The sequence below is a fragment of the Cygnus atratus genome, chromosome 12, assembly GCF_013377495.2.
Source record: "Cygnus atratus isolate AKBS03 ecotype Queensland, Australia chromosome 12, CAtr_DNAZoo_HiC_assembly, whole genome shotgun sequence".
NCBI lineage: Eukaryota > Metazoa > Chordata > Aves > Anseriformes > Anatidae > Cygnus > Cygnus atratus.
This window is the reverse complement of record NC_066373.1, coordinates 13566541-13593081: the sequence shown is the minus strand read 5'-3', so window position 1 is coordinate 13593081 and position 26541 is coordinate 13566541. Positions and strand designations below refer to the sequence as shown.

Here is a 26541-nt window from a genome sequence, read left to right as displayed (position 1 = left end):
CTAAAAGAAAACTAAGCTGACCTTCGATGGAGAGCCCCTGCATATTTAACACACCAAATCATCTCCTAACACCTTCCAAGTCCCTGACGACCCCAAGCCCCCTAAAACTTGTGGCCTTATCCTATTGAGGCTTAAACAATCGCAAAGGCTATGGAGAGATCTCATGTTCAGAAAACTTCATTGCCTTCAAGAGGCACCTCACTAAACACGTATTAACTTAGGGCACACAACAGCTTGAAGAACTTAGAGGAAATGGCACTTCTCAAACGAAATGAACTTAAATATTTATATTGCATGATGTCATATCCTTCTCTTTTTGTTCTACACTGGAGTGTTTATACATGAAGTCATCAAACCTGGGACTTGACCCTCAACACTCCTATTATCATCATGAATCAGCAAGTCAACTGTGCTACAGAGAGCCCCATCCCACACTGACAATACTCTCCAACAGATACAGCTATCTTGGAGCTTAGTGTTATTAAAAATAAATACAAAAAAAAAAAAAAAAAAAACGAGAAAGGGGTTGACCAGTTGCCACTTGGCCAACAACTACATTTTCTGGTTACAGACTCTGACCCTTCACTACTGGAAGTTTTTAGTGAAGCCAAGTACTGAAAAAACATTCAAGTCACACCAAGAAATTTGAGAAAAGGTCTACCCACCTGCACCTATATCCCACAAAAGTACATGCAACTTTTCTCCATCACCTACTTACCTCAAGCCCTGTCCTTTTGCGTTTGCACGTCTGAACCAACCTACAGCCCTAGCTTCAATGAAATAAAGCTTTTCCCACACCTAAATACTGTTTTGACTTACTTCCCCCTTCTGTTCTCTAACTATATGCAACTCTTTCCCTCCTCGCACAAATAGGAAGGCTGAGGTCCAAAACAATAAAGCAGTCTTACCATAGCATTGAGCTGGGAGTTGCTGGCTTGTGCAATACCAAGGATGTTTGTAGTATGCATCACTTCTACTGAAAAACTGGGCAGCCAGCTGGCAATTCGAGAACCTAAGAACAAGAAATCACCACGGAATCAATCAGGAACATAAGAGGTTCTATGCGGGTGAAGTACTTCTGCGTGTATTCAACTCAAGTAATCGTATTTCCCCAAGGTACATATGGGGAGGTCTGCATTGCAATCCATCCGTAAGGTTTCCCAAAGATGGAGATGGCTGGAGTAAGTTAGTACCTGCCGGCTCCCAACAGACAGGACAATCTCTTGAAAAACACTGTCACAGTGGCTTAATGATCTCAAGGCTAGAAGAGGTTCAAGAAAACAAAAACACCTCATTTTCTTGCTCTTATGTCCCCATTAGAGGGAAAATTAAAATAATCCAGAACCAAATTCAGTTCTGGAACACACAAATAACTCCAGCAATTTTACTAAAAACAGGCCTGCTTCTAAACAAGCTCAAAGTGGTTCCAAAATGGGTCAGATGACAAGTGGCTGGCATCACTGAGAAAATATCACTACGTGGGGACAGAGTAACTTCAAGTGACTGCTGTAGTTATGTGCTCAGGCTCAGAGTAGGGCATGTGGCTGACTCCCTCCTCCTTCCCCGTTTCCATTTAAATAAACGCGTGGTTTGAGCTACGCAATTTCTCCTCCTGTCTTCACAGTAATTTTGTGGGCCTTCAAGCCACTGGAGAGCACTGGGGAGGACAGCTATCACAACACAGAATGGTATTCTAAATATAAATGTCTCTTGGAGACCTAAAACACCCCAAAAGTGGGAGCCATGCAAGAAGCTATCAGCAGGTCTCAATACTTAGAAACACCTGACCCCTCTCTGCTCATTATGCTCCCCCACAATTTCTAAAGGCTACAAAAACAAAGAACAGCTCACTGTGCAAGCTTGCAGCATCTCAGCTACACACATAACAGGAGCTCCACGAGGACAGAGCCCAGAGATGAATATTTGCACTAGTGAAACCTACTGAGAAGCAACAAGACTGCCAGCAAAACCCTAGGAAACTGTAGCAGACAAGCACACGCTGATATCAAAACTGTTAAAAAAATAAAAAAGGAAGATATTCCTTATAAATTGTCTCTTGCAGAGAAAGTTTGTACGCGCACACACAGCTCGTCATGGCCTGAAATCACACAGGTTTTGTGAGTACTTGTAATAGGCTACTGAAGTCCCTGGAACCAATATGTACAACTGTTCCAGTTACAGGACTCCTAAGAAGCAGCTTCTGCAGGCTTCTGCACCTGACAACCACTACAAGGTTACTGCAAACTGAGTGGCAAATGGACTTGTGAGAACTTCACGTTACCCAGGGATAGGGGAAAGGTTGACTTCTAGACTGCCCCACACAGACTCCCTTTCCAGCTGTCAGTGATTAACCAGCCACCTGGTGGCAAAACAAGACACAGGAGTTTCCTGTTCTGTTGGTCAGCATGGCATGCAACGGACAAATGCCAGTAGTGAAACTGTTAACAGCAACAAATCAAGGAAAAGGAAGCACTTATCAGCACAAAATCTTTCAAGAAATCCCCATAGCTCTGGACAACTTCAGAGACAAAAGAGCAGTAAGAAACATGAACAGAATTCATTCCTGTGCAAGGCTGTTCCCTCCGTTTATTTGGGCAACAGCAGAGGTTGTCAAATGTGCTCAACTCACCATCGAAGTGAAAGAAGTGATTGTGCTGGTTCAAGCGTGGTCTGCCTTCTGCTACTGCCACAGGGCCCAGGTTCTCATCCAGGTTTTCCCTTTGGTGATCCTCCCTCACGTGATGGCTGTCAGTGATATTAAGAGACATTCTGCAGGTTGGGCAAGATGTATCTTGTTCGAGCCAGGACCGCAGGCATGAGCTGAGAGGAAAACAGTAATATTGTAGTGAGTTTGCAGCAATGTTCCAAGACGTCAGTATCAGAAGTACATCGAGTAGCTGTAGTGTATTTTGTACAGAACATAAACAAGTACACATGAACTGCTTTGAGATGATTTGTGAGATACATCTGATGAGTTCCTGACAACTGGCACAGGCTTCTTACTTCTTCCAGATGAAAACACTCTAGCGTTCACTTTTTATAAACAAGCTTGCAGATTTATCCCACACTTCAACGCTCTGCCAGCCTGCTGACCCTCTAGCTCAGAGCAAGTAAATTTTGCCTGGAAGGGAAAACAAAGTGCGTCTTTTGTCTCACCATCCCCAACTGAAAAAGGACAAAAAGCAACGGGACAAATATTTCTTCAAATGGTTTGGATTGGAAGGGACCTTAAAACTCATCCAACTCCAACCCCCTGCCATGGGCAGGGGCACCTCCCACCAAAGTGAGTACAACTCGGAGCACTTTCTCAACAGATAAATATAAACCAGTGCTGTGCCATGGCAATGCTCACCTAATTCTGAGCATTCACTGTCTTGCAGAAAGTGAGAAGTGTTTGAAATGCAGGTTTCAACACACAGAGCTGTGCCTACTTTTTGCTTCAGACTGGTATGACCCAACTGAGGTGGTTTTTTTTGCACATAAAACCAGATTTTCAGCATGGAAGACTGAATTTCACAGAACTGAACACATTTCAGGACTACAACACATACTTCACACTTGGAGGGTGTGTTGGTTTTGTTTTGTTTTGCTTTTCCAGCAGGAGATCTCAAAGCATTTTGGAAATGAGGCACAAAAAATGATCAAAAAATGGTCAAATAAACCCAGTCACCGAGGTGCTGGAAGCCCCAGGGACCCTTCCCGCCCGCACCAGCACCCAGCCAAAGGGTTTGCTGTTGGCCAGGAGGTGCTGTACCCATCTTGTGCTGCAGCAGGGCTTGATCACCTCCAGTAGGATGGCTAAAACCAGGTCAGGCTGGCAAGGTTTCAGGGCAACAGCCGTTTCAAAATTGTCTGAGTTTTTCCTAAAAGATGAAGAGAGTTTCTACAGAGCCTAAAAGATTGAGACACCCACTCCCATTAAACTTCAGCTGTTTATCTCCATATTAATGATCTCAGCAATGTGAATCATCCCTGCCATCTTCTACTCCAAATACATGGCTGTGACAGGATTCACATGACATTGAGAATGGACACAAAAGCTCCACGTTTAGCCTGCTGGCAAAATCACCAGGCTTTTGTGAGGAGAGAAGCCTTTTTTAGGTTGTATATAGGGTTATTAATTATACCTATTTTTATATGCAAGCCTAAGTCATTCACTGCAATATGTTCCCTCCCTAAATACACCAAGGAGGTAAGGGAACTTATTCAGAAAAGAGGCTGATGGGTCATTTTAGACAGAGAAAACAACTTTCTGAAGAGGAGACCCTGAGCTTCTCAGGTGCTCAGGAGGTGATTAAATATTCATATGATTCAGTAGCACTGCAAGAGGAGTCTCTGCTACTGAGGCAAATTATCTCATTAGAGACTTCTTGGAACACAGATAAATATTTATGGCAAGGTTTGTCACAAATGACAACAAATTAGCACACAGCTTATAACCTCTGCTCTGACAGCTACCAGAAAAGTAAAAAGCTATTTGCAGAAAGGAATCTGCTCACATGACACCACAGGGAGAATTTAACTGACCGTGCACATTAACCACCAGGCACTTCAGAAATTCCTGATTCAAGCCCCGTATCTCCTTTTGTCACTAAGCACAAATGTAAAAATGTAAGTGCTGCTACAAAAGATGTAAGAAAAGGTGCATCTAAGGTGCACCCTGCCTTCACAAGCATCTACTGTCGTTCACTGCTGAGCGAGTGCAAGAAACAGGATGCAGAGCATTCCTCTGATCAAGAGCTTCCCAGTTCCAGTCACCTGGGGACCTCTTGAGCTAGTTTGTTTAACCTCCTTCACAGCCCTGTGAACTCATCGCCCCACAGAATCACATAATCAGACCTGGCCTTCACAAGCATCCTCGAGCATTCATCACCATGTCTGGATGTGCTATACAGAAAAATATTTCCTGGTTTTCTCTTTAAAGTTGGTATCTGAAAAGCACAGAGGGGTCTAACTATTTTTCTTCATCACATGAAAACCAACACACCCTTATGGAAGAAGCGAAGCCTGGGATAAACTAAAGGTGGAAAAAAAGTCCGTTTTACCTAGCATTTACACAGCAAAGCAGGGTACAGACTTGCAATTGAGATAACATATTTTACCATTATCTGCCCATCAGCTGAGAAGACACATGCTTGTTAGTCTGAGAGGAAATAGAATGGACCAAGTGAAACAACTAGAATGTGAAAATGACAGAAGTGAACGTGACCTTTACTTTGTAATTAGAAGCAGACCAAGCGAGCCCAGGCAGGAAGCAATCTCAGCTTTGCCAACAACTGGTTGGTTGTCAACCTGCTGTAACTTTCAGACATGCCCACATAACCCTTCCTTTCTACGGTCAGTTCCACTCTCCCCAGCCCCAGCAACCTACTTGTGGAAGAGATGGCCGCAAGGGAGTTTACGTGCAGACTGCATGGAGTCCCAGCAAATGGCACAGTCGTCATTATTGACTGCAAGCTCCTCTGGTGTTGCAACTGCAAACCTGCAAAGAAAAAGGAAGAGACAGAAAAAATGATTACCCCATCTCAGCACAGCCTCCTGTGTAGAGAATCTTGCACTGAGAAAACCTTAATCTCCACATTAACTTTCCCTTGGATGAGGTGTGCCAGAATATTTATCTTTTCCATAACCAGAACTCATGCTGCAAAGGAAGTTTCTCATACACGTCCCTTCCATGCCTTCCTACAGACATTTTTGGCACATCTCTGAGTATGACCTAAGTTCAAATAGCTTTGACTTATTATCTTCCAAGGAGTACGATCATTAGGTAGAGAACCTCAAGTTATAACCTGTATAGATTTGTCTTATGTCATTTTTCTAAGTGAATTTTAATAGCTGTACCCATTAAGATGCCTTCTCGGGATCATAAGTATTTATGGTCTGACTGACTTTGCCCTCAGATTTTATCAACCCCCAATTGTCTTTGAATTAAAATATCACATTTTTTAAACTACAGTGCCATGCAAGGAGGTACTACATAATACCTCAAAACAGACAGTATAGAGTTGAGTGTTATAACAACAGCATTATATATATATTATATATATTTCACAGTACTGCTAATGTGGAATATATGTGAAAACCAACTACACAAATGCATGAAGCCACCTTCCACTGACAGCTTCAGCAAGAAGCTAGAATGTGGTTCTTCCAGGACAATCAGGATGACAAAACCGTGTTAAATCACTCAGATAAGATGTCTCAGATAAGACACTTGCAACTCATACAGCTTTGTGAGCAACTTCGAGGAGTTTAGCAATTGCGTCTTACTGCAAAGAAAAAATGCACTGGGGATGAACTTTGTTCTGCAGCTCTTAGCCTGCTATTACAGCCACTAAATGACCTTTCACAAAGAAAACCTTGAGAATCTCCAGAGAAGACAGTCTTCTCCACCTAAGCACAGCAGCAGGCACCAGAGCTGGTCGAATCCACTGAAGTCTACAATGAAAACAGCACAGCAACATACAGAAAAACTCCCTGCTGCTCCCACTAGTACTAAGGACGCAGTTGAGCTATGAAAACACTGGATCGGAGATGCAGAAGCACCTGGCACAACCCTAGGTTTTAGCAGGCCTCTCCATTTCTCTACACTGCCAGAGTACAGAGGGATAGCCTAAAGTAATCTTGAGGGACTCTCAGCTCCACTCCATGTACAGAACTAGTCTGGAGTCGTTTTCAGGTTTAATAAACTCATACTTAGAGCTGAACAGATTTTTTTTAATTAATATTTTGATTAAATTTCAGGCAGTAACTGAATGGTATGGCCTAAGGAAATTAAAAGCATTTATTTCTATCCCAGCCAAAGTCAACATGTGACAACTGAACCAGGCAGAGCTCTGCAGAACTTGCGCCACCCCTACCGCTTAGGGCACTAGACAAGGGAGAAGAGAAGAAATACTGGACAGGGGAGTTCACTTGTGACCAATAATACTTGTTACCTGACATACTGCTTTTATATAAGTCACTCCTACGTATCCCGAGACTGTGAAGATTTAAGAGTTGGATCTGGAAGACCATATCTCTCCAGATCACAACACGTCATCGTGTTTCAAAGCAACACAAGGGAACCCCAACTTCTTGATGGGGATTCTCTATCCAAGATAAAAATCAGTACCCCAGAGCAAGTAAGAAGCTCACCTAGCCTCCATGTTTCCAACCACACGCAGGTAGTTCTTGTGCCTCCGAATTCTTCGCTGAACCTCGTGAAACAGGTAACGCAGCTGCATAAAAATCACCAGGCTTGCCATTGACAGCCAGATATTGCCAAACAGCTTTGGGAAAGAAAGGAGAAAAGAGAGAAAAGTGATTAGAAACAAACACTGTGGGAACCAGGAGGCAGCCACAAGAAACTGCATCAGCTCTTAAGTGAAAAAGATTTCAAGAAACCAGTACTTGAGTCCAAACTAACCAGGCTTGTTCACAGGAGCTGCTGCTCTTTACATCCTCAAACATGAACAGTACAGCATTTGTAACGAGGATAAACTGCATTCAAGTGTCATTCATTTTAACATCCACTGCTACCAGTGAAAATAATTCAGTCTGATTACTCAATAACAGAGCTAATTAAACACCTATTAAATAGGTAATTATGCAGTAGTTAATACTCCATAACAAAGTTGTTTGTGAGGACTTCAAACTGAACAGGAGGAATTAATGACAGAACCCCCTGCACTACATTTTCCTCTTAATTTAAAGACTTTTCTATGGTTGGTTCATAAAATAAGCAAAACAGTAATTATATATATTTAAAATGCATATACCCAACACTCTTTATTTTAAGGCAAGTCTATTTGCTCAACATTATCTCCAATATTTCATACCAGCATATGAATGTGATGCATCAAGTCTAGTGAAAGCAGGGTCAGCTCCATGACAAAATCCGTGTAGTACACATAAGTGCCTTTGCCTTCCCATGTTCCTTCATGGTTGAGATCCCAGAGATGAATTACGTATCTGCGAGAGCAGAGACAGTAACATTATTTTATGTTTTTCATTAATTGAAGACCCACATTTTTCAGCTTCTGAAGTGCTTCTCAGGCAAGATTTTGGAGCTTCATGACAGACCTGAAAGGCCAATGGTGACCAGAACAAAGAGGTTCTGCCCTACACATCATGTCCTACATGTGCCTCACAGATACACATGCATGCTACTTCCTTAAAGCAAAAGTTACAGAGATCAGGATCTTAAAAGAAAACCAGTAAGATGACATGAAATAGCATAAATCAATCCCCAAACAGCAGCGCCAGCCCGTTTTAATCCATACCTTAGCACAGTACTATGAGCACCCACTAAAGCTATCCATCCATTGCAGAAATTGTATTTAAAAAGCAGTAGGGGCAGAAGTTAACTGCCTTTTCCCATCTCCAAATATACATTTGCAATTCAGCAAGTTAACTACACGCAGCTCCTAAATGCACACGCCGTGTACACCTTCTTGAACAACCATCACGGAAAACACGGGCTACTCACCGTAAAATCACGTGAGCAGTTCTGACTGTCACAAGCAGAGACTGCAAAAGAGGAAAAAAATGACACGTTAACAACATCCTGCCATGGGCAGTGGTACTGAGGCAGGGGCTGAGGGCTCAAACAGAACGCATTTAGTGCGGCTGAACAAATTCCTGTGAAACAACGGTCGTTACAGATGACTGCATGTGCGCAATATACCTGTAATAAACATGAAGATTATACATAAATTTAAATTTCTTCCACCAAGAGAAGAAATTGATCCATGCAGAGCTCAAACACACAGTGCTCACAGAGCAGCCACGAGCATCACAGCCTCTAAGCCCCTCTTTTTCCCCCCATTTATGTGACATTAACTTTTCCAATTCTCATCACTCGGTGTTGATACCACAATCCCACCACTTACCTCCTGGTGAGGGCAGCAGGCCCCTCCTCGTCCCACCACTAAAGAAAATGCTGAACCAGACAGCAGCAGCAATTGGAGGAAGAACCAGAGAAGCACTTTCAAGTCATTTCCCCCCTTTTGCTAAGATGTGAACAGCGGGTAAATAACTTCTCTCTCCAGCGATACTTACTTCTCTAGGCTGAGCACAGAGAAAAAACCTGAGTGCATCAGAAAGTGTACGTAGACCAGAAGTCTGAAGACAAGTCACCACAAAGGTGTGTTTCTAGACCTCTGTAGAGGTTTCTAGATCACCTCTCTCTCTGTCTTACCTGTCTGGCCCCCAGCGTCCCCTCCCTTTGCTGTACCATCCCAGTGAGAGATCAGGCAGGACAGGCCCCCTGCAGACTGCCCACGCCACCCCATGGCTAGCAACTGCCAAGAGACACCAAGATGCAAAGGATTTGTAAGGAGCAACTGCAAACCACTTCTCTAAAGCTGCCTGATGGCACACCTTCAGCATAAGCATTAAACAGTCACGGAAAAACAGTCAAAAACGCTACCTTCCTGGTACAGCACTAAAACAGTTGTTCCGAATACTTTTTCCATTTGTAAATAGCGTTCTCAAAATGCTTCTCTAAGCATGTTTAACCCTCAGTAATGTCCAGCATATCTGCCAACTATTTACTAGGTGGCTTTAAAATATTTTTTTTCTGTGCCTATCACACCAGTAATCTTTTGTCCTAATAAGGGCTTCAGGATGAGACACACAAATCATTCAAATAACAGAAACAACCAAGAATGTAACAGCAAGTCACCTAGCACCCTGTTCTGTTCTCAAGACAAACATCTTTCATAAAAATCTCAATCAACACACCAGCTGCTCCTGTGGGGAATGTCCTGAGACCCCCTCCTGTCTCCGTTACCCCGTCTGTGGGTAACAGAAAGAGGCTGCACTTTGTTCTCAGGAGGTTTCTGGCTACTGAAAAGCTTTGAGCAGACCACGGAAAAAAGTAAATATGTCCAAATTCTAACCATGCAAGTGGTAAAACAGAACCCGAGCTGCTGGATGGATATGGCATTGAGCACAAACCAGCCTACGTGGCATCGTCTCCAATAAGGAAGACATCCGTCAGGTAGAAAGCTGAAGACTCCAACTCTGAAACTTTTCAGAGAGGTTAAAATGTAAGTCAGCATTTGGAATGCATGGAATTTCAATACTCCCCTTTAATTCACTGTTTTGTTGCCAAGACATGATTTATACCAGTTAGTGCCGAGGCAGCGAGAGCATCAGCACCAGAACAACAAGGACTGGGTCACGGCGATGGTCTGCAGTTCCTCCGCTGTTTCTAGAAACGCCTTTCAGCACGCTGAGATACTTTGCAGAGCGCGTAACGTTGCATCACCAGTTACACAACTGGGCAGCCTGAGGTCTAAGCGCATGGCAGGACGCCGTCAGTGACGACACTCACACAGCTCTCGCTCTGCTCTGATGAAACTGCTTCGCTGCACACACTCCTGTCCCCTGGGGACGCTGTGCCGGAGGAGGCAGCTGGCAGGTACTGGTCCTGTACGAGAACATGCAGCTGGGAGGCAGTAAGATGATGGGTGTGGGACGAGAAGTTAGGCAGAAAAATACACTATTATCTGGAAGGTATGATGCCGAGATCTGAACACCACTATCGTTGATTATACGGGCTTAACTGAGACATACAGAACTGGATCAGAGTACATTTGCTGCAGGAATGGAGAAATCGTTTCTTGAAATAAAGAAGGTGCAAAGAGGGACAGGATGGTCATTACTAAACTGTAATTCTCCAGTAGCATACATTAAAGCAAAACACTCCTCAGTGTTCACACACAGAAAAAGAAGAAACAACCAGACTGTCCTTATTCAACCTTCTCTGGGCACTTCCACATTTCACATCCGCCCTTTGCAGGAAGGAAAACGCTGACAAACACTATGAAACAAGGGGATGCCTAGCTAAAACCCAAGGAAAACATCCCTATTGCTCTACTGAAAACCCTCAGGCATCAAGCTAAAAATCGATGCTTGCAGAGTCAGGAGAGAGATGAGTAGCTTAATGCAACTTAATGTAATTAAACACACACTAATGGAACACGTTTGGCAGGGTCCCTCGAACAGCGTCACACAAGCCACCACCAAGAAAACATTTCAGCCTTCAGGCTTTGATGCCTTTTTGCTGAGAGCTCGAGGACCACGAGGTGTCACTGCTAGTACCTGTACAGAAAGACGCCTCAGTGCTTTACTCCGTTTACATGAGTACTGGCTACTGAAACCAAGGGAACTCCTTGTGGTCACCCATATTAAAAAGGTGCAGGAAAGGACAAGGTTGGACAATTTCATACGAGGAAAGATTAAACAGACTAGATTTCTTCTGCTGGAAGGAGAATCAGAAGGGGAACAGGTGAAAGGTCTATAAAATTGCAAACAACGTGACGAAGAGTCAAGAGGGAATGGTTCTGTGCCGTATTTCATCACGAACTATGAGAAAACAGCCAGGGCCGTTATCAGGGAGGTGAGTCACAACAACTAGAAGGACTCGTTTGCGTACACAAAGCAGAGCGAGACCTGGAGCTCATTGCTTTTGGGTACTGCAGAGGCCAAAGTATAAGTGAGGTCAGTGAACGATCAGGCAGCTTTCCAGAGTCGACTTGTGGCTATCAAACCCAGCAGCAAACCTCAACTCCAAATGGCCTCAAACACCAGGAGCCCTTTCCTACACATTCTCCATAAACCTCCTCTGCTGCACACCTACAGCTTGGTTGAGGACCACACACTTATGCTCTCCTTTATTAATAAGCAGACAGAACAGATCCCACTGGAACAAATACCTGGCCCCTATCCTGCAGCCCAAAACACGTCCACCACGACACTGTTCAGAGCCAAGGAGGCAACACTTCAGAACCGTGACCCTCCCTGATAAACCTGCCCCAGGCGGGTACAAGGCAGATACATCCTTCTGCCAAGCCAAGATAAGAGATGCACCATTAATGAGACCCCAGCTATTAGAGACAGACTGAAATCTTCAATATTCTTCCATCATGTAACTGCAAACCTGGCCCCACTGCATATTCTCATATTTAAAGGACAGTAAACCGATGCGTTAAATAACTGAGCTTGGTGTGACCAGCACAGTATTGTAAGATGTACCAGCTGATTGTTTTCTTTGCTCCTTGCTAACTCCAAGTATGAACTCAAGGTAGTGGAGAAGAAAAGTAAATCACACGTGCTACTTGCTATCTGAACTAAGGATGTGCCTGTGCGACTTAATTGCAGTTATACTCATTGCCACCCCTGTAAGACTGTCACTTCCTCAGGCAGAGTGCAACAACCATCATGTCACAAGCATGCTGATCTTTGCCCCACAAACGTATTGATGTTTAGAGGAGTGCACAAACACGAGCTGCTCAGCTCACCCGAGATGCAACTTTTCACACAAACAGAAGCAAATCCCATGCGCACGCCTTAGGGAAAGGATGTTACTCACTTTCTGGGAGAAATTAAATAGAAAATACCACCTCAGAGAAACAGGCTGAAGTGCACATTACATGTTCATGTACACGCTCGCTCTCTCTAATGGCTATTTCAACTAACCCTTCTTGCAATGTTCATGAAGCACAACCATTATTTTTTCATACACTGCCATTTGATTTCAGCATCATCTTACAGATTTAGCTTCTCATCCTTTTCTTCAGACAAAGAGTATTTGTGGGCTTAAGCTCTGAGCAGGGAAAGCATGCAGATCTGGCAACTATTCTAAAACAAAGAGGAGGGGATTTTATGCATCTTCAGAGTTTCTTCCTTGTGGGAAGCTAAAAGAAAACCCACCGCAAACCAAGGAGTGTCATGCACCCCAAAAGGAGGAACGAAAAGCACAGCAGGAACAAGGACACCCGAAGATAGCCTCACCTCTGCTGCCATGAAAGCCAAGGTGTGCATGCCGTGGGTGTAGCCAATGACCGCACAGACGACAGCCAGGCCGCAGCAGGACAGGAGCATGGCGATGAGCAGGGTCAGCACTCTGATGTGGCTGCTCATGGGTGTCGTAGGAGAAAAGGAGAGCTGCAACACAAAAATGTAAGCAACAGGTTTAAAGAAGCACTTCATCCACCCTGCCCTCCATACTCGCCTCCCTAGACAAGACCTAGTTCAGGAAAATCTTCTGCTTTCCAGAATAAAACCATGAGGTTTTGCGACCTCAACCGTGCGGCATAGCAGTAAGCGATGTAGAATAAAGCTAAGACAATGCACCATCCCAAAGCATTGCTCATCTCCCTGTCATTTACATTCACAGGGTGTTTTTTTCAAGCCAGAAGGGATCATTATGATTATCTGATACAATGTTCAGGTCACCTGTGTGAGAAAAACACAGGCACTTTCTCACCCAGTAGTTTCTGTATCAAACCCACAGCATCTGCTTCAGATGAACACGTGTTTTAGAAAGACACCTAACCTTGATTTAAAGGCTTTGAGCAATGAGAATAATTACTCTGCATGTTTTGTTTTTTTTACCTCACAGCTAACCTGAATTTGTCCAGCTTTATCTTCCAGAACTTAACGACATTGATGAAAGTAGACATCTCCCCCAAAAACTCACTTGCAGCTAGAGACTGCTGGACAGAGCTTACTGAAAATAGTTCTGTGTCTCGTTCAATAGTATATATAACATATTAATTATCTAAACTCCTTTAACAGTAGGCTACATCTGGACTGTCTAAATCAAAAATGACCCAAGAGGCAATGGATTTTAGCGTTCCATCCCCTTATTTTCAGGGCAGGAAGGGGAAGAATGGGACAACGAAAGGAGTTGTCCAAAGCTTCACTCTGGTCTGACTGAAGTTGACTCCCATGCTTTGTTTTTAAATTGGTTCTTTCTTCCTTGTTTTATATACATGCTTTGAAGGCAGAGGGGTATAATAAGGATTCTTTCCCACATGAGCTTTGTTCTTTTACAGCTTTCTGAACTACACCAAGACTACCATAACGTCTGCCTCATTCATTTCTGCCTTAATTTTCCTAACCCCAACCAAACTAGTTTCAAGCTTAGTGCTTAGCTACTTGTGAATTAACAGGCCTTACTGGATATTAATAAAAATAATAATAAATTGCAAAGCTACCAAAAGGAAATTCATGGATTCAATTTAGTTAGAACTTTTAGCCAGGACAGAGGAGCGGAGGAAAACGTATGTGCATTATAAATGTTTAAAGAGCAAGATTTATTGTTCAAATTCCAGTTCCGTCTTCTTGCCTAGCTTTCCTGTGTCTCTCAACCAAAATTATTCCTGGTATTAACAGAAACTGGATATAGCTTATGAAGAATGTTGTGCTGTGTATTGGCAGTCAACATTGGGTAGATGTAAATGAGCTTGAAACATGAGCGCAGAATTCACAGAAGGAGGTTTTATGGACCAGTCCCAGAGGGCACTGTTCTAAGGGATGTTCTGTTGTCAAGATTTCTTCACTGAGAAGGGCTATGAAAACATCTCACAGCATTATGTAACAGTAATTACAGGGCACATGTAAGGAACAATTTATTAAAGAAAATAAACCTCTTCCGCTCTATTTATCTGCTGGGAAAACCGAAGGAGTAAGATTGACATGGCATTCTGAAGCAACTACTTGAAGCTAATGGAAGCACACACGTTCAGCACCTCAGGTGGGGAAAAGGTCTCAATGATCTGTTTGCAACCTATAATGAGCCAGTGCCTAAACCAGAAATGGAATTTGCATAACCCAAAAGATAGCCCTTAATCAAAACTTACGTATTCAAAGCGATCCTTGCAGAGCTGAACCATGAGATGAAGAAACACGAGCCCAGAGAACCAGAGGCACCACATGACCACTTCTTCCACTGTCTGGACATTCAGCACGCCAAAAATAAAGATGAACTTGTAGAAGATGAAATTCCAGAACTTATCCTTGAGATGCTGAAAAGGAAGACGTTTGGTTACTGCCGTGAAAGCACTGACAACCCACAAGCATAAAACTCCCTGCCCAAAGTAAATAATACATAGGGGAGTGAGGGAGGGGAAGAGAGAAAGAAGATGGAAACAGGAACATGACAATGTGTTAGCAAAAGCCAGATGCATACACATCTATAATAGTATTTGTTACCATTACTGAATTTAAAAAAAAAAAATACTAAAAACATTAGAAGTCCCTAATATTTGATTTTCCACACCCAACACAGCTACTGGGCCTCAAATACAAAGTTCTCCCTGCTGTGTTGACCAGAAGAACAGCCACATTAAGTGACATGATGCCCAAATAGCCTAGCACCACACTCCCAAAAGTACCTGTCAAAAGTAGAGAGAAAGGAAAAGATAAGAAAGTCAGCTCTTAAAAAGCACAGTGCCTACAGTGGAGAATGAAATGGATGAGCGATTAAAAAAAAAATGTATTTCCACACACATGCAGCATGAAAGAAAAAGTATGATCTTCTCAAGCAGCAGACAGAAAGCCAGTTTGTTGAGGAGAGAAAAATGTTATGGAATAGAATGTTTGGTTAAGGAACATGATGAAATCACCAGGACAAGAGTAAAGACAGGCCCAGAATTCCTTCCCAATGCTGCCAGTTTTGGCTCACCAATATTAATAACCTCTAATTGAGGACTGAAGCTTATCCCACTGTCCAAAAGCAAATGGATCCACAGTTATTGCCTGCTACTTCTCATTTTAAGAGGGTGGAGAACGTCTTGGAAATTATCACTGGTTACAATTCCGCATCCTCACAGTCAACATAGATGAAAAAAAGTCTGGCCCAATGCAATTTCAGAGTGCCCTGTTTGTAAAACACTTCACTTGGAGGCTGTAAGGGGAGGGAATCGCAAGCACAATAGGCTGTGAGGGATCCATGGCTATTCATGAAGATTTAGGTGCCTTGGCTCTGCGTCTCAAAAATAATCATAGCCTGATTTTTCCTAGAGCACTGCAATTACATGATTATTTTTAAAATATATACTATTCCAACCACTGCTGCCGCTTTTATCTTTTGCAGGATCCTGATTTAAGAATAAAACGTGGCTTTAATGGTCCTCTTACTGAATTTTTAAAAACATTCTCACCTAGCCTCAGAGCAGGACGAGCAGCATGAGCCTTCAGACCTGATCACCTCTTTTCTCCGGGCATATGCCTACCTACTGCCTCTTACACCTGGGGTGGATCAACCATCCGCTCAGTGCCTGAGGCTGGAGAGCACGTGCACTTCTCGAGCAGTCAAGGCACAAAACAAGGTACGAGAGGGAACTCCAGCTGCCAGTGCCGATAACTAACTATGAAATGCAATGGAGAAATGCTGCCAAATGCAATCAGACTAGGGAAGAAAATACGGATGTTAAAAATACTCTGAAACGAGGTGGACTTGTAAGAAATCTGACAAAGTTTATTAAGGAAGCAGGATTTTCAAACTGACCGTGGGCTTATAAAATATAATTAGGACAACGAAAAAGAAAAGTTCACTCCGGACATAAACTGGAAGTTTGTAACTGCAGATACACTGGCTAACTATGAGGGGTTTCTTGGGTAGATTGTTTTCTGTATGGTGTTATTGGATAGCATTTTCAGAAGTGAGAACTCCAAGTAGTAGAAATTAAATTTGTTTTAAAATTTATTGTGTAACTTAAGCAGTTCCATATAGAAAACCACACCAGTTACACACCACGAAATTATTCAACACCAGAGACACCAGGGCAATGCATTGCTCTCTTACCTGCCTCTCGCTGACACGAAGAGGACCAAACACCACATACTGGATTAGTTTAGCAACCAGCATCAGAAAACAGCAAGCAGTGTTCACTAGTACCTGCAAGGAAATAAAGCAGTCAGTAACAAATACTTTTGCCCTACTCAAAAAGGAAGGGAGAGAAGGGAAAAGAACGAGTCTAACAGAGTCTTCCATTGTTTATTAAATAGTGTTGGCTGCTTTTTTTTTTTGGTGAAATTTAAGCCTGGCCTCTTCTAAGACAGGACAGTAGCTCATAAGTCACAACTTTCTTCTAGAAATACTAACATTTGATATACCAGTAAATCCAACAAACAAACCTAACGCTTCGTGGTAAACTGTTTTATGCAGATTAGCAAACTTTAGCACTAAGGAGCACGGGGTCAAAACCTACAGATCGCCAAGACGCTTATTTTGCTTAACGTACAGGAGATGCAAGTTAAGCATACATCTTAAACAACTCCAGCTTGAATCTGTTGTTACAGGAGGAAGATTCAGACGCAGTCTTGAAACACACAATAGCACGCAAGCTTTCTGTAACAACACTGCTCACGTGCTTCCTGGGAGACTGCTTTAAAGCAAAGCAGTAAGGAGCCAAACACACAGGCCTGGAAAACTGTTTGTCATATCTGACGAAGAAATTTGTAATTAACTGTTGACCTACACAAAACAGTAAAAGGCTGGGGGAGGTGATGATGCAGCATCACCCTGTCATTTCTAAGACACACAATCAACTTTTCCAGGGCTCTTAATTTAAGGTCCTAACACCAAGTTTCCAAACAGCCTCAGCAGGCTGAATGTGCTCAGCATTCTCAAAATCAAAGCCTCGGCCAAGCAAGTAAGGTGGACACCTGCATTACAGCAAATACCACCTTTCACTGATGAACATCAGAAAGTTAAGCAGCAAGAGTTCAGCCGGGCATTTTTGACATCCCCTTGTCGAGCCTTAAGTTCAGCTAGACCACAGAGAAATCAGCAAAGCAAGAATCACTCGTTTACTCTTATGCTATCGCCACTCAAACTCATTTGGGCTTCAAGAGGTATATAAACATTTTTTTTAAGATGGTGTGGATGCTTTCTCTTATCTACATTACTTTAAGTGTTATTTCTTGAAAAAAATAAAGGAAGCGTGGGCTCAAATAGCTGACGCTGCCTCTCAAAGATTCCTAGCTGAGCCACCAGCCCCCTGAGCGGTTCCAGGGCTGCAGGTGCCCCGGGCCCCGCAGCACCCCCCCCGCAGGGCCGATTTCCCCCAATTTCCCCCAAACCTCCCACCGAGGGCGGCTCGCGCCCCGCCGCCACGGCTCCCCCCATCCCCCTCAGCCTCACCCCGGAGGCTCGGCCCGGGGCAGTCCGTGCCAAAAGAGGGCTCAAGCCGAGCCCGCCGCCCCCGGCCCTCCCGCCCACCGCCGCCGCGCAGGGCCCGGCCCGGCCCCGCCGCAGGCCTCGGGGGGGGACCCGGGGCGGCTCGGGGGCGGCGGGGCGCTGAGGGCCGAGCCGCCGGCGGCCGGCCCGGGCCTCACCCAGACGCAGAGGCTGTCGGAGAGCAGGAAGGAGGCGACGTCCAGGGCCCGCGGCCCGCCCCGCGGCTGGGGCTCGGCGCCGTCGGCTTCGGGGACCCGTCCGAGGGCGCGGTAGGCGCTGAAGGCGGCGGCCAGCAGCGCCAGGGCGCTGAGCGCGGTGTAGGTGCGGAGGCTGGGCCAGGGGAAGCGCTCCAGGAACAGCAGCGGCATCGCGGAGCCCCCCTGCGGGCCGCGGGCCCGCTTCCTGCGGCCTAGAGCCCGCCCGGCCCCCGGTACCGCCCCTCGCCGGGGCCGGGCCGCGCCGCCCCCGCCGGGGCCGGGGAAGGGGAAGGGATAAGGGGAAGGGGAAGGCCCCGGGAGCGGGCCCGGCTCCCGGCTCGGTCGGGTCGGGGCGCGGGGGGCTGAGTCACGGCCCCCGGGTGCCGTTGGGGCTCCCCCGGAGCCGGGGAGGGTTGGTTCTGCCACCCAGACCAGGGCACGAGCAGCAGGGCGGGCGCAGAATTCGGGAACAAGGCTTTGGAAGAGGTGCAAGGCAAAGGCAGAAGGGTAAAGGCAGTGACTCAGCCCGCCGAGTACGTAAAAAAAAGTGCATATAGATGTGGGGGCTGCCGCAACCTGCAAGAGGCTGAAACGCTGAGAAGAGCAAGCTGAAGCGTCGGGATCCCTCGCACGATGACACAGCACCCTGGGCTGCTACAGGAGTTCAGCATAATGCAGAACCGCCTGCGTGTGGCATGGGCAAAACACTTCAACGTGAGCCAGGCTCAATCCTGTAGCTACGGACAATATATAAAATGAATTTCACTCCTATATTTAATTGGCTCTCAGGCCAGTCCAGCAGAATTGACTTGTGTTAGTCTGTTACTTTCTTTAGGGGACAGAGAGGGTGAAGATGCACGTTTTATTTTGTGAAAGCCCTGTACAAACAGCAATGCCTACAGCTTATTTTGGATAAACTTTTAAAAATGGCTACCCATGCCTTTAAGTATTTAGACTCTCTCTCAAAACACAAACTCAGTTCTCCAAGTTAAAAAAAGGCTCAAAATTATATTGCACCTGGTTGTACTTTTCAGTCTCTCCCTCAGACTAAGTCTCTGCTCAGGGATGAAAATTGGAGCATCCAAATGTGCCATGAATGGTCAGATCCTCTTGTTCTCAAGATTTTCAGTATTCCTCCAGGAAAGTAACAAATCTTAAAATATGTTCTTAAAAGTAGAAGACAACCACAGCAAAAAAAAAAAAAAAAACAAACACACTGAAAGACAAACAGAATCAGACCCATTTCGTTTAATGGTGTACAAAAAAATGGTGAGTATTACAATGAAAGGTGATTAAAACACTGATATCTATCACATTGCCATCCCACTACTTAAACAGTTGAGATTCACTTCTCTATTCATACAATAGAAAGTTCAGTGGACTTCAGGTAAAGAACAACATAAAAAAAATCCTTGTCACACACATTCTTTTCTCTACATTTTAAAGCTGTGCTCACAGAGACGGCTTCTTCTATCAGACTCTTCGGGTATGTGGGAGCTCAGTTGTAGATAAAGTTGAACCTAAAATTAAAAGGGTTATACCACATGAGAGACTTGTGTTGTTTTTATTTAACTGACAGTTTGGAATGAATAAGCATACGTTTTGTTTTTGTTCTTGATAAGACTCCATCTGACAGAGGAAAAGTGATTTTTTTTTTTCCATAAGACAACTTTAGCATAGCAAGAAGCGTTATTTTTAACAGCCAATGCTAGCATTGCACATCAGTCTCTTAAGGCTGCAAAAGAAATAATTATTTCATCTGTTAAGAGAGCTTCACAGATACGAAAATACCAGTGAGGATTATGTAACCCATCAGCAACTCTTTCACAGCATTTCTGTTACCAGAGCCAGCTTTACACACTCAAAGGGTAGCAGACAGACTCAACAGAAGAGCTAATTCTTGTCAACTACATTTCCCAGCGGACAGAAGAGCACTGTACACACACTCACAAAGCGAAAGAAAGGCTCCATCTCAGCTTCCTGATGTCCTTGTTGGGATGAAGCTGTTTCACTGGTGCCAAACTGGAGTTTGGCTGTGTAATAGCCAGTGCTTCCCTGGTACTCAGGAGAAAGTATCTGCTACCTTTAGACAGAGCAGGGAGGGGGAAAGGCCCCATAGCAACAAGTGCCAAAATTGGGACTAGACGGAGGAAAACACACAACACCTAACTCAGTGCTCCAAATAAACATCTTGGCTTTTCCTCTCACACTGTCCCAAACACTTACAAGAAGCTGATACTTAACGCTTTCGCAACTTTGCCCCCGCTATCTTTCAGGTGTTCCTTTCCTAAAGTTGCCAAATAGGATTTTGGTGCTGGTAAGATGCAACCACTGCCTCTGAAGTGTCCACACCATCTAATACGTCCTCGTGTCCCTCAGCTCTTCACCTGACATTATGCATCCATCTCAATTTGTCTGAGACAGACTCTAAGCTCTTTGGGATAGCTGAAACCTTTTTTATAATTTGATTCTGTAGTGCCTAGCCTTGCACTAGTCAAAGTTCCCCAAAACTACACTACATATGAACATAATATACCTGCTCAAAAGTTGAGGAAGGCTGGAAATAATAGGTCCATATCCCGGTGCATTGTCATAGAGCTCAAACAACGGTGCAGCAACCAGCTTGTAATTTTTGGGGACTGCAAACAAAGCTACAAATAAATGTGAGTTGATTAATATTAAACAAAAAAAAAAAAATCCACCAAGCATTCAGACAAGGTATCACCCCCCCAGTCTCTAAGCAAGATCACTACATACAGCACTGCAGTACTAGAGCAGGTTTATTCCCTTCACAGTTAAATACAGAGTTGTACACATGATGTGGGAGCAGGAATGGGAATTTACTAGGACCTTGTGTTCAAAGGATCACCTAGCTTCAAAACTGATACCAGATTTTTTTTAAATGATTAACTATAAACAACTGCAAGCATATGAAAATGAACTTGCTACCACATTTCCTTGCATGAAGTGCAAGCATTTAGAGTTTTATAAATACAATATTCTGTTGCAAACAAACACTTACCTTTTTCTTGAAGCTGGACCAAGAAAAGCTTTTTGTGCTCTTTTGGTTTTGTAATATGAGCTGGGATATAGGGATACTGGAAGAGAAATAAGAAGTTTGGTTGTACAGAGCTTTGAAAATACAGTGTGTTCTTAAATGCTCATTTATAAGTTATCAAGCACTGTCCAAGTTTTCAGCATGTCCAACGTTCTTTCATGTCAACAAATAATGAAAACAGCTTTTGCGAGAAAGGATCAAGAAGGAATGCCGTTGCCTTCACAACTCTCCGGAGGATCTCAAGAGGTACCAGTACTCATTACCAGTTAACACAACCCAACAGAACAGAAATGTGTAATATAGCAAACTGAGCAAGTATTCTCAGGATCGGAGCATTCAGAACCGGAGCAGTCAGGCCAGACCATTTTATTCACAGGGCATCTGCTCCATATGTACCAGTCAACGAGTTTCCATTGTGGTTAAAATAGCTTAAATGAGTTTAAATGGTGTGCCTAGCTTAGCAAGGGACTGGAAACTATTACATCCATGCTTTCTCACCCATCAAAACAGGTGTGAGGAGGCAGAGGGAGTTTCCAGAAGAAAAACTTTGGAGTTTGTCCTCAGTCACAGAAAGTAGATGAAATAGATTAAAAATAAATAAATAAGTAAATAAATAAATGGCTCGCATAGCAGGTAGTCTAAAAGCCCAACTGGCAGGTTGAAAACTTTTGGAAATAATGATCAATATTTAAGAAAATGAAAGCCAAGAGAAATGCTCACCTGCGGAGGTTCGAAGTTCGGTCTCCACCAGTTGCCAATGCAGTCATCGATCACCCAGTCTTGCTGAACACCATCCTGACGGCCCAGTATCTATCAAATACCCAGTTACAGTCAAAATTAAATACCCCAAGCAAAAATTTTAGAAAACATACACTGGAAGCACAAAGACTTGCTGTAATAAGGGATGTAGATCAGGCCTACTCTGGAACAGCTTTTATTTTTTTTTAATTGAATATTTGTGTAAAGTGACATTTTATCATAAAAACCTCTCTTGACAGGACAAGGACACTTTAGAAAACATTTCAAATTCCATGCTACATTCAGTTGTACTGAGGGCCACACGACCGACAGGAAGAACAAAATGCCACGTTACGCTACCTGACAATATTAATTGAGGTTCAGTGGAGTGCATTTAAGCTATTAACTGGTGTGTTGTGAAAACTGTCTCAAAAACTAGTCCTCAGTCGTGCTCAGCAACACACTTTACTGCCCATCTGCAGGCTCACTCGCCTGAAGCCAGCCCAAAAGCAAAGCTGCAAACGAACACAGGACTTGAGTGGTAGGTAGGGGGGCTGCCACTGGACCGCCCGGTCACCCTCTCACCACGCAGGTAAACGAGAACTTACTCTTTACTTTGTTAGCTACCCAAGAACATTTTACAACCAAACACAAAGGCATCGGAATAACAGAAGTGATAAGGAGACTACTTTAATTCTTTGGCTATTCAACTAACACTACAATAATTCAACATTCTATAACATTCCAGAATTGCAACATAACAAAAGAAAACAGACCTCTGTCATTAAGCGTTTGAGCCCCTCTACCTCATCTTCTCCTGGATTGAGTTCACCACCAGGTCTGTTAAAATAATCAATGATTAAAGCTAGGTTTACGTGTTACAGTATTTACAGACTTTCACAGGTAAGTTCGGACATGCTTCCAGGCGGGGAGCTACAAATTCACTCAAGGCTCTTGCATCTGAACTTCCACATCTAACCTTGTCAAAGCTGAAGACAAAAGGATAGCCTTCACCAAAGCTAAAAGGGCTACCATATGTCCCTTTGAAAAATAAAACCGTACACAAGACTTTAACTTCAATAGGACAAAAGTATGACAGTACACTCGTTAACGAACGGGGCATTTAAAAGGTGAAACTTAAACAACAATACAAAACCATCAGAAATCAAAGAAAGGCTTGTAAATATCAACTGTAGTCATTCTAATCTCAAAAACAGCCCTCAGTGAAGCATACAGAAGCATAAAAGTCAAGTGGGGAACCATCCTGCATTTAATGTAAGATTAATGAAAAAATAAAAGGACATTTACATCACCACAAGTTTTTTTTTGAAAAATGGTCAGAGTCTAGCCTACTTAGTCCACATACACACACCAAATCAAGACATCAAAAAAGCATCTGGATATCAAGTTAGATTCTTCTCCATCACTTGAGGGCAAACACCACAAGTGTTAAAAACACACACTGCTTGTGTTACTGGTTGTAACTCGTCTCAAGTCCAGTCCACCCAGTTTAAAACAAGAAAACAAGCTCCACCACCACAATCGTATGATCCAAACTAAAATTTCACTCCAGTAGTGATAACTGTTAAACCAACTGACACGTTTTTCCTCACAAATTCAAATGCCTTTCTTATTGTATCCAGCCTACCCGGTAGTTTTGTAAACGGATCCCGTTCCGCGTTTATCAGGGTTTATGCCCTGAGCTTCACTTTACCATTTCTGCAGCCATACCATAGGGGTATTTAAGCATAACAGCTTTCCTAACAGCGTAAGAACAAAACCCTGTCTCTGATAAGAGTGTTAAACAGGAATGCTGATGCACTGTAATGAAGATTTCCAGTTGGTCCAAAACCAAAGTGACCCCCGCTCGTGAGTCAAACACATATATTTTAGAGGAAAACTTCGTCATCCAAAAAAACTTTTCCCAGACTATGTCCTTGCAACAAATGAATCCCCTTCAAAATACCTATCAGAGTCGGTCGTGTTTTAGCTTCTAATAAGAGCATTTCAAGGTCTGGGATGTTAAGGTTGGATTTAGAAGGTACAATCAATCAGCAGAGACTTACAGCTTGAAAAAAGTCGTCCCCAGCTGCAGTAACAACACGTGGGGCAGTCTATGCTCGTGTACGATCAGAACCCCTTCCACTGTCCGCCTCATGCCGATTTTGTCAAATTCTTCTCTCATGCGTTGAAAGCGAGCTGCCACTGAACTGTCCTTCTCATAAAGGGGCTCCTTTGTACCAAAGGTGTAGTTGGTAAGAGGATATCTATAAAGGAAAAAAAAATTTAGCGTATAACATGAAAAATAGATTTAAATCACAAGCACACAGCATTTGCCCTGTGGCAGAACCATCCCTGTTTGAGCAAATGGTAACTCAGTCACTGCCCTGGGCTAGGTCTCGCTGGCAAGCTGAGTCGCAGCACCCGCATGACACCAAGATCTGCTCGAGGAGATACAAGTGCAGGAAGCCAGGCTGATCGGACACGCTGTTACGGTGCCGATTCAGAAGCAGGCAGAGAACTCCAGACGTGCCAGCAACCAGCTTTGACCTGCACACCGCACAGCAAAGGCAGCTGAGGCTCTGAGAGGAGCTGGGAAAGGGACGGGAGAGAAAAACTCTACTGGGAAGGTTGGAAGCTGCACAGGACAGCCTCCGTTTCCGCAGGCGCGATGAAGAGCCTGAGAACTGAACTGTTAGAAGAGGTTTTGCTTTGAAGTGGGAAATGAGATGCCTGGATCACGGAAGGGGAATGCTGAGTGTCAAGTGCAGGGCTGGGAGCCTGGGGTAAGAAGAGCTTGAGCAGATCATGCAGGTGGCTTAGGTGCTGGACCTCTGCATCCTCTATGGACAACACAGCGTACCCTGAAGAGATTTCTATAGGTAACAGGGACTGAGTAGAGCGAGAAGAATCAAAAGAAAGGAAAACTAAATGCAAGAAATTAAACAGTCCAAGAAAGCACAGAGGGCAACAGGAAAACATTACTGTACAACTAAATGCAAGTAACAAAGAAATCACAAGCCACTTCCAGTTGTTGGAGCCATTCTCAGGTACACAAGGGAGCCAAAATTAATTTCCTAACTGCAGATACCTTCGCGAGCAAGCTTCTCCCCTTGCACTCAGAACCACCTACATTTCCATTCATTTCCTTTCTTTTTGATTCCCAGAGAGCCATACTAATAACCCACTGTGTTACCCTGTAATACCCTATATGTGTGAGTACATTAGTTCATACCTCAAAACTGTTAGCTTGCGCTTTACAAAAAAAAGTTGATAATAGTTTCCCACTGATTCTTCTCTTCAGAAACACCACAAAAATATTCCAACCTTAGAAACTAACATTTAAACTTCTACAATAAGTGAATAAACCCAGCTATACCAAGCAGCAAGCACTAATTTGTTTGATTAATGGCTAACAGTGAATATCGACTATCGTAGTTCACATTTACTGCTTTGCAGCTTGACAGGCGTATTTCCTAAAGAATGCATCAGAGTTTACTCAGAGAAGGCAGCAGAAATAGATGCCTTCTCATGCAATGAAAGTACGTGTAGCAAATAACTGCTTTCTGCCATAGATACAAACTTTGTCAGGTAGTAACCGCTGTGAAGTTGAATTACAACACCCAGCCCACTCGGCAGCAGCAGGATCTAACCACATGCTGCTGCCCACACTATGTGAGCCCAAAGGCAGCAGAGCCCCATTGCTCTCCCAGGAGTCGCCCCGAAAGCCCCAGGAGGGGTAGAGGGGCCACCCTTCACTCCGTGCTGCCTCTCCCTGACCCCTTGCAATCAGAACTGCAGAATCACAAAGGTTGGAAAAGCCCTCCAAGATCACCTGGTCCAACCGCCCCCTACCACCCATGTCACCCACTGAACCATGTCCCCAAGCACCACGTCCAACCTCTCCTTGAACACCCCCAGGGACGGTGACGCCACCACCTCCCTGGGCAACCCGTCCCAACGCCTGACTGCTCTTTCTGAGAAGAAATGTCTCCTCATTTCCAGCCTGAGCCTCCCCTGGTACAACGTGAGGCCGTTCCCTCTGGTCCTATCACTGGTTACCTGCGAGAAGGGGCCGACCCCCAGCTCCCCACACCTTCCTTTCAGGCAGTTACAGAGAGCAACGAGGTCTCCCCTGAGCCTCCTCTTCTCCAGACTAAAAGTCTCCCCTGCTGCCCCCAGCACCCTCAGCAGCCCCCAGGACCCCTCAGAAGCCCCCCAGAAGCCCCCAGCACCCTCAGCAGCCCCCCAGAAGCCCCCAGGGCCCCTCAGAAGCCTCCCCCTGGCGCCTTCCCCTCAGCCCCCGGCGAGGCCGACCGCTGGAGGGGCGCTCACAGGTTGATGGTCCTCTCGAGGGTCAGCGGCTTGGTCTGCTGGATGTACTTGTTGCCGAACTGGTTGACCCCGCGGGGCCAGCCGGTCTGCGAGCGGTTGGGCGGCACCACCGACATGGCGGCGAGGGCAGCGCGGGCAGCAGGGCGGCGGGAGCGCCGTCCGCCATTAACCGCCCGGAACCCGCCCGCGCCGCGCTTCCGACCATAGAGAGGAGCGGCGAGACGAGGCGCAGCCGCTCCTCCTGCCCGCGGGGG

General features: G+C 44.6%; 2 protein-coding genes across 2 annotated transcripts in view; both read right to left on the bottom strand.

Annotated features, from left to right (window-relative positions):
* Positions 1 to 18404, bottom strand: part of AMFR (autocrine motility factor receptor) — a 28965-nt gene extending 10561 nt beyond the window's left edge. The window contains exons 1-10 of the mRNA XM_035543858.2: positions 18118 to 18404; positions 16583 to 16675; positions 14637 to 14801; positions 12784 to 12936; positions 8471 to 8511; positions 7821 to 7953; positions 7138 to 7271; positions 5372 to 5482; positions 2630 to 2820; positions 909 to 1012 (exon numbers count right to left, since the gene is read on the bottom strand). Of these exons, the coding sequence (XP_035399751.1) occupies positions 909 to 1012; positions 2630 to 2820; positions 5372 to 5482; positions 7138 to 7271; positions 7821 to 7953; positions 8471 to 8511; positions 12784 to 12936; positions 14637 to 14801; positions 16583 to 16675; positions 18118 to 18327 (1335 nt within the window). The 5' untranslated portion in view covers positions 18328 to 18404. The remainder of the gene's footprint in view (positions 1 to 908; positions 1013 to 2629; positions 2821 to 5371; positions 5483 to 7137; positions 7272 to 7820; positions 7954 to 8470; positions 8512 to 12783; positions 12937 to 14636; positions 14802 to 16582; positions 16676 to 18117) is intronic.
* A 985-nt stretch (positions 18405 to 19389) lies between these two features.
* On the bottom strand, positions 19390 to 26506 carry NUDT21 (nudix hydrolase 21). The gene is made up of 7 exons (XM_035543859.2): positions 26288 to 26506; positions 24019 to 24219; positions 22729 to 22792; positions 21935 to 22024; positions 21179 to 21254; positions 20693 to 20807; positions 19390 to 19676 (listed from the first exon to the last, which is right to left on the bottom strand). The coding sequence occupies exons 1-7, from the start codon at positions 26401 to 26403 to the stop codon at positions 19655 to 19657; spliced, it is 684 nt and encodes a 227-aa protein (XP_035399752.1). The 5' UTR covers positions 26404 to 26506; the 3' UTR covers positions 19390 to 19654.
* Positions 26507 to 26541: the final 35 nt, after the last annotated feature.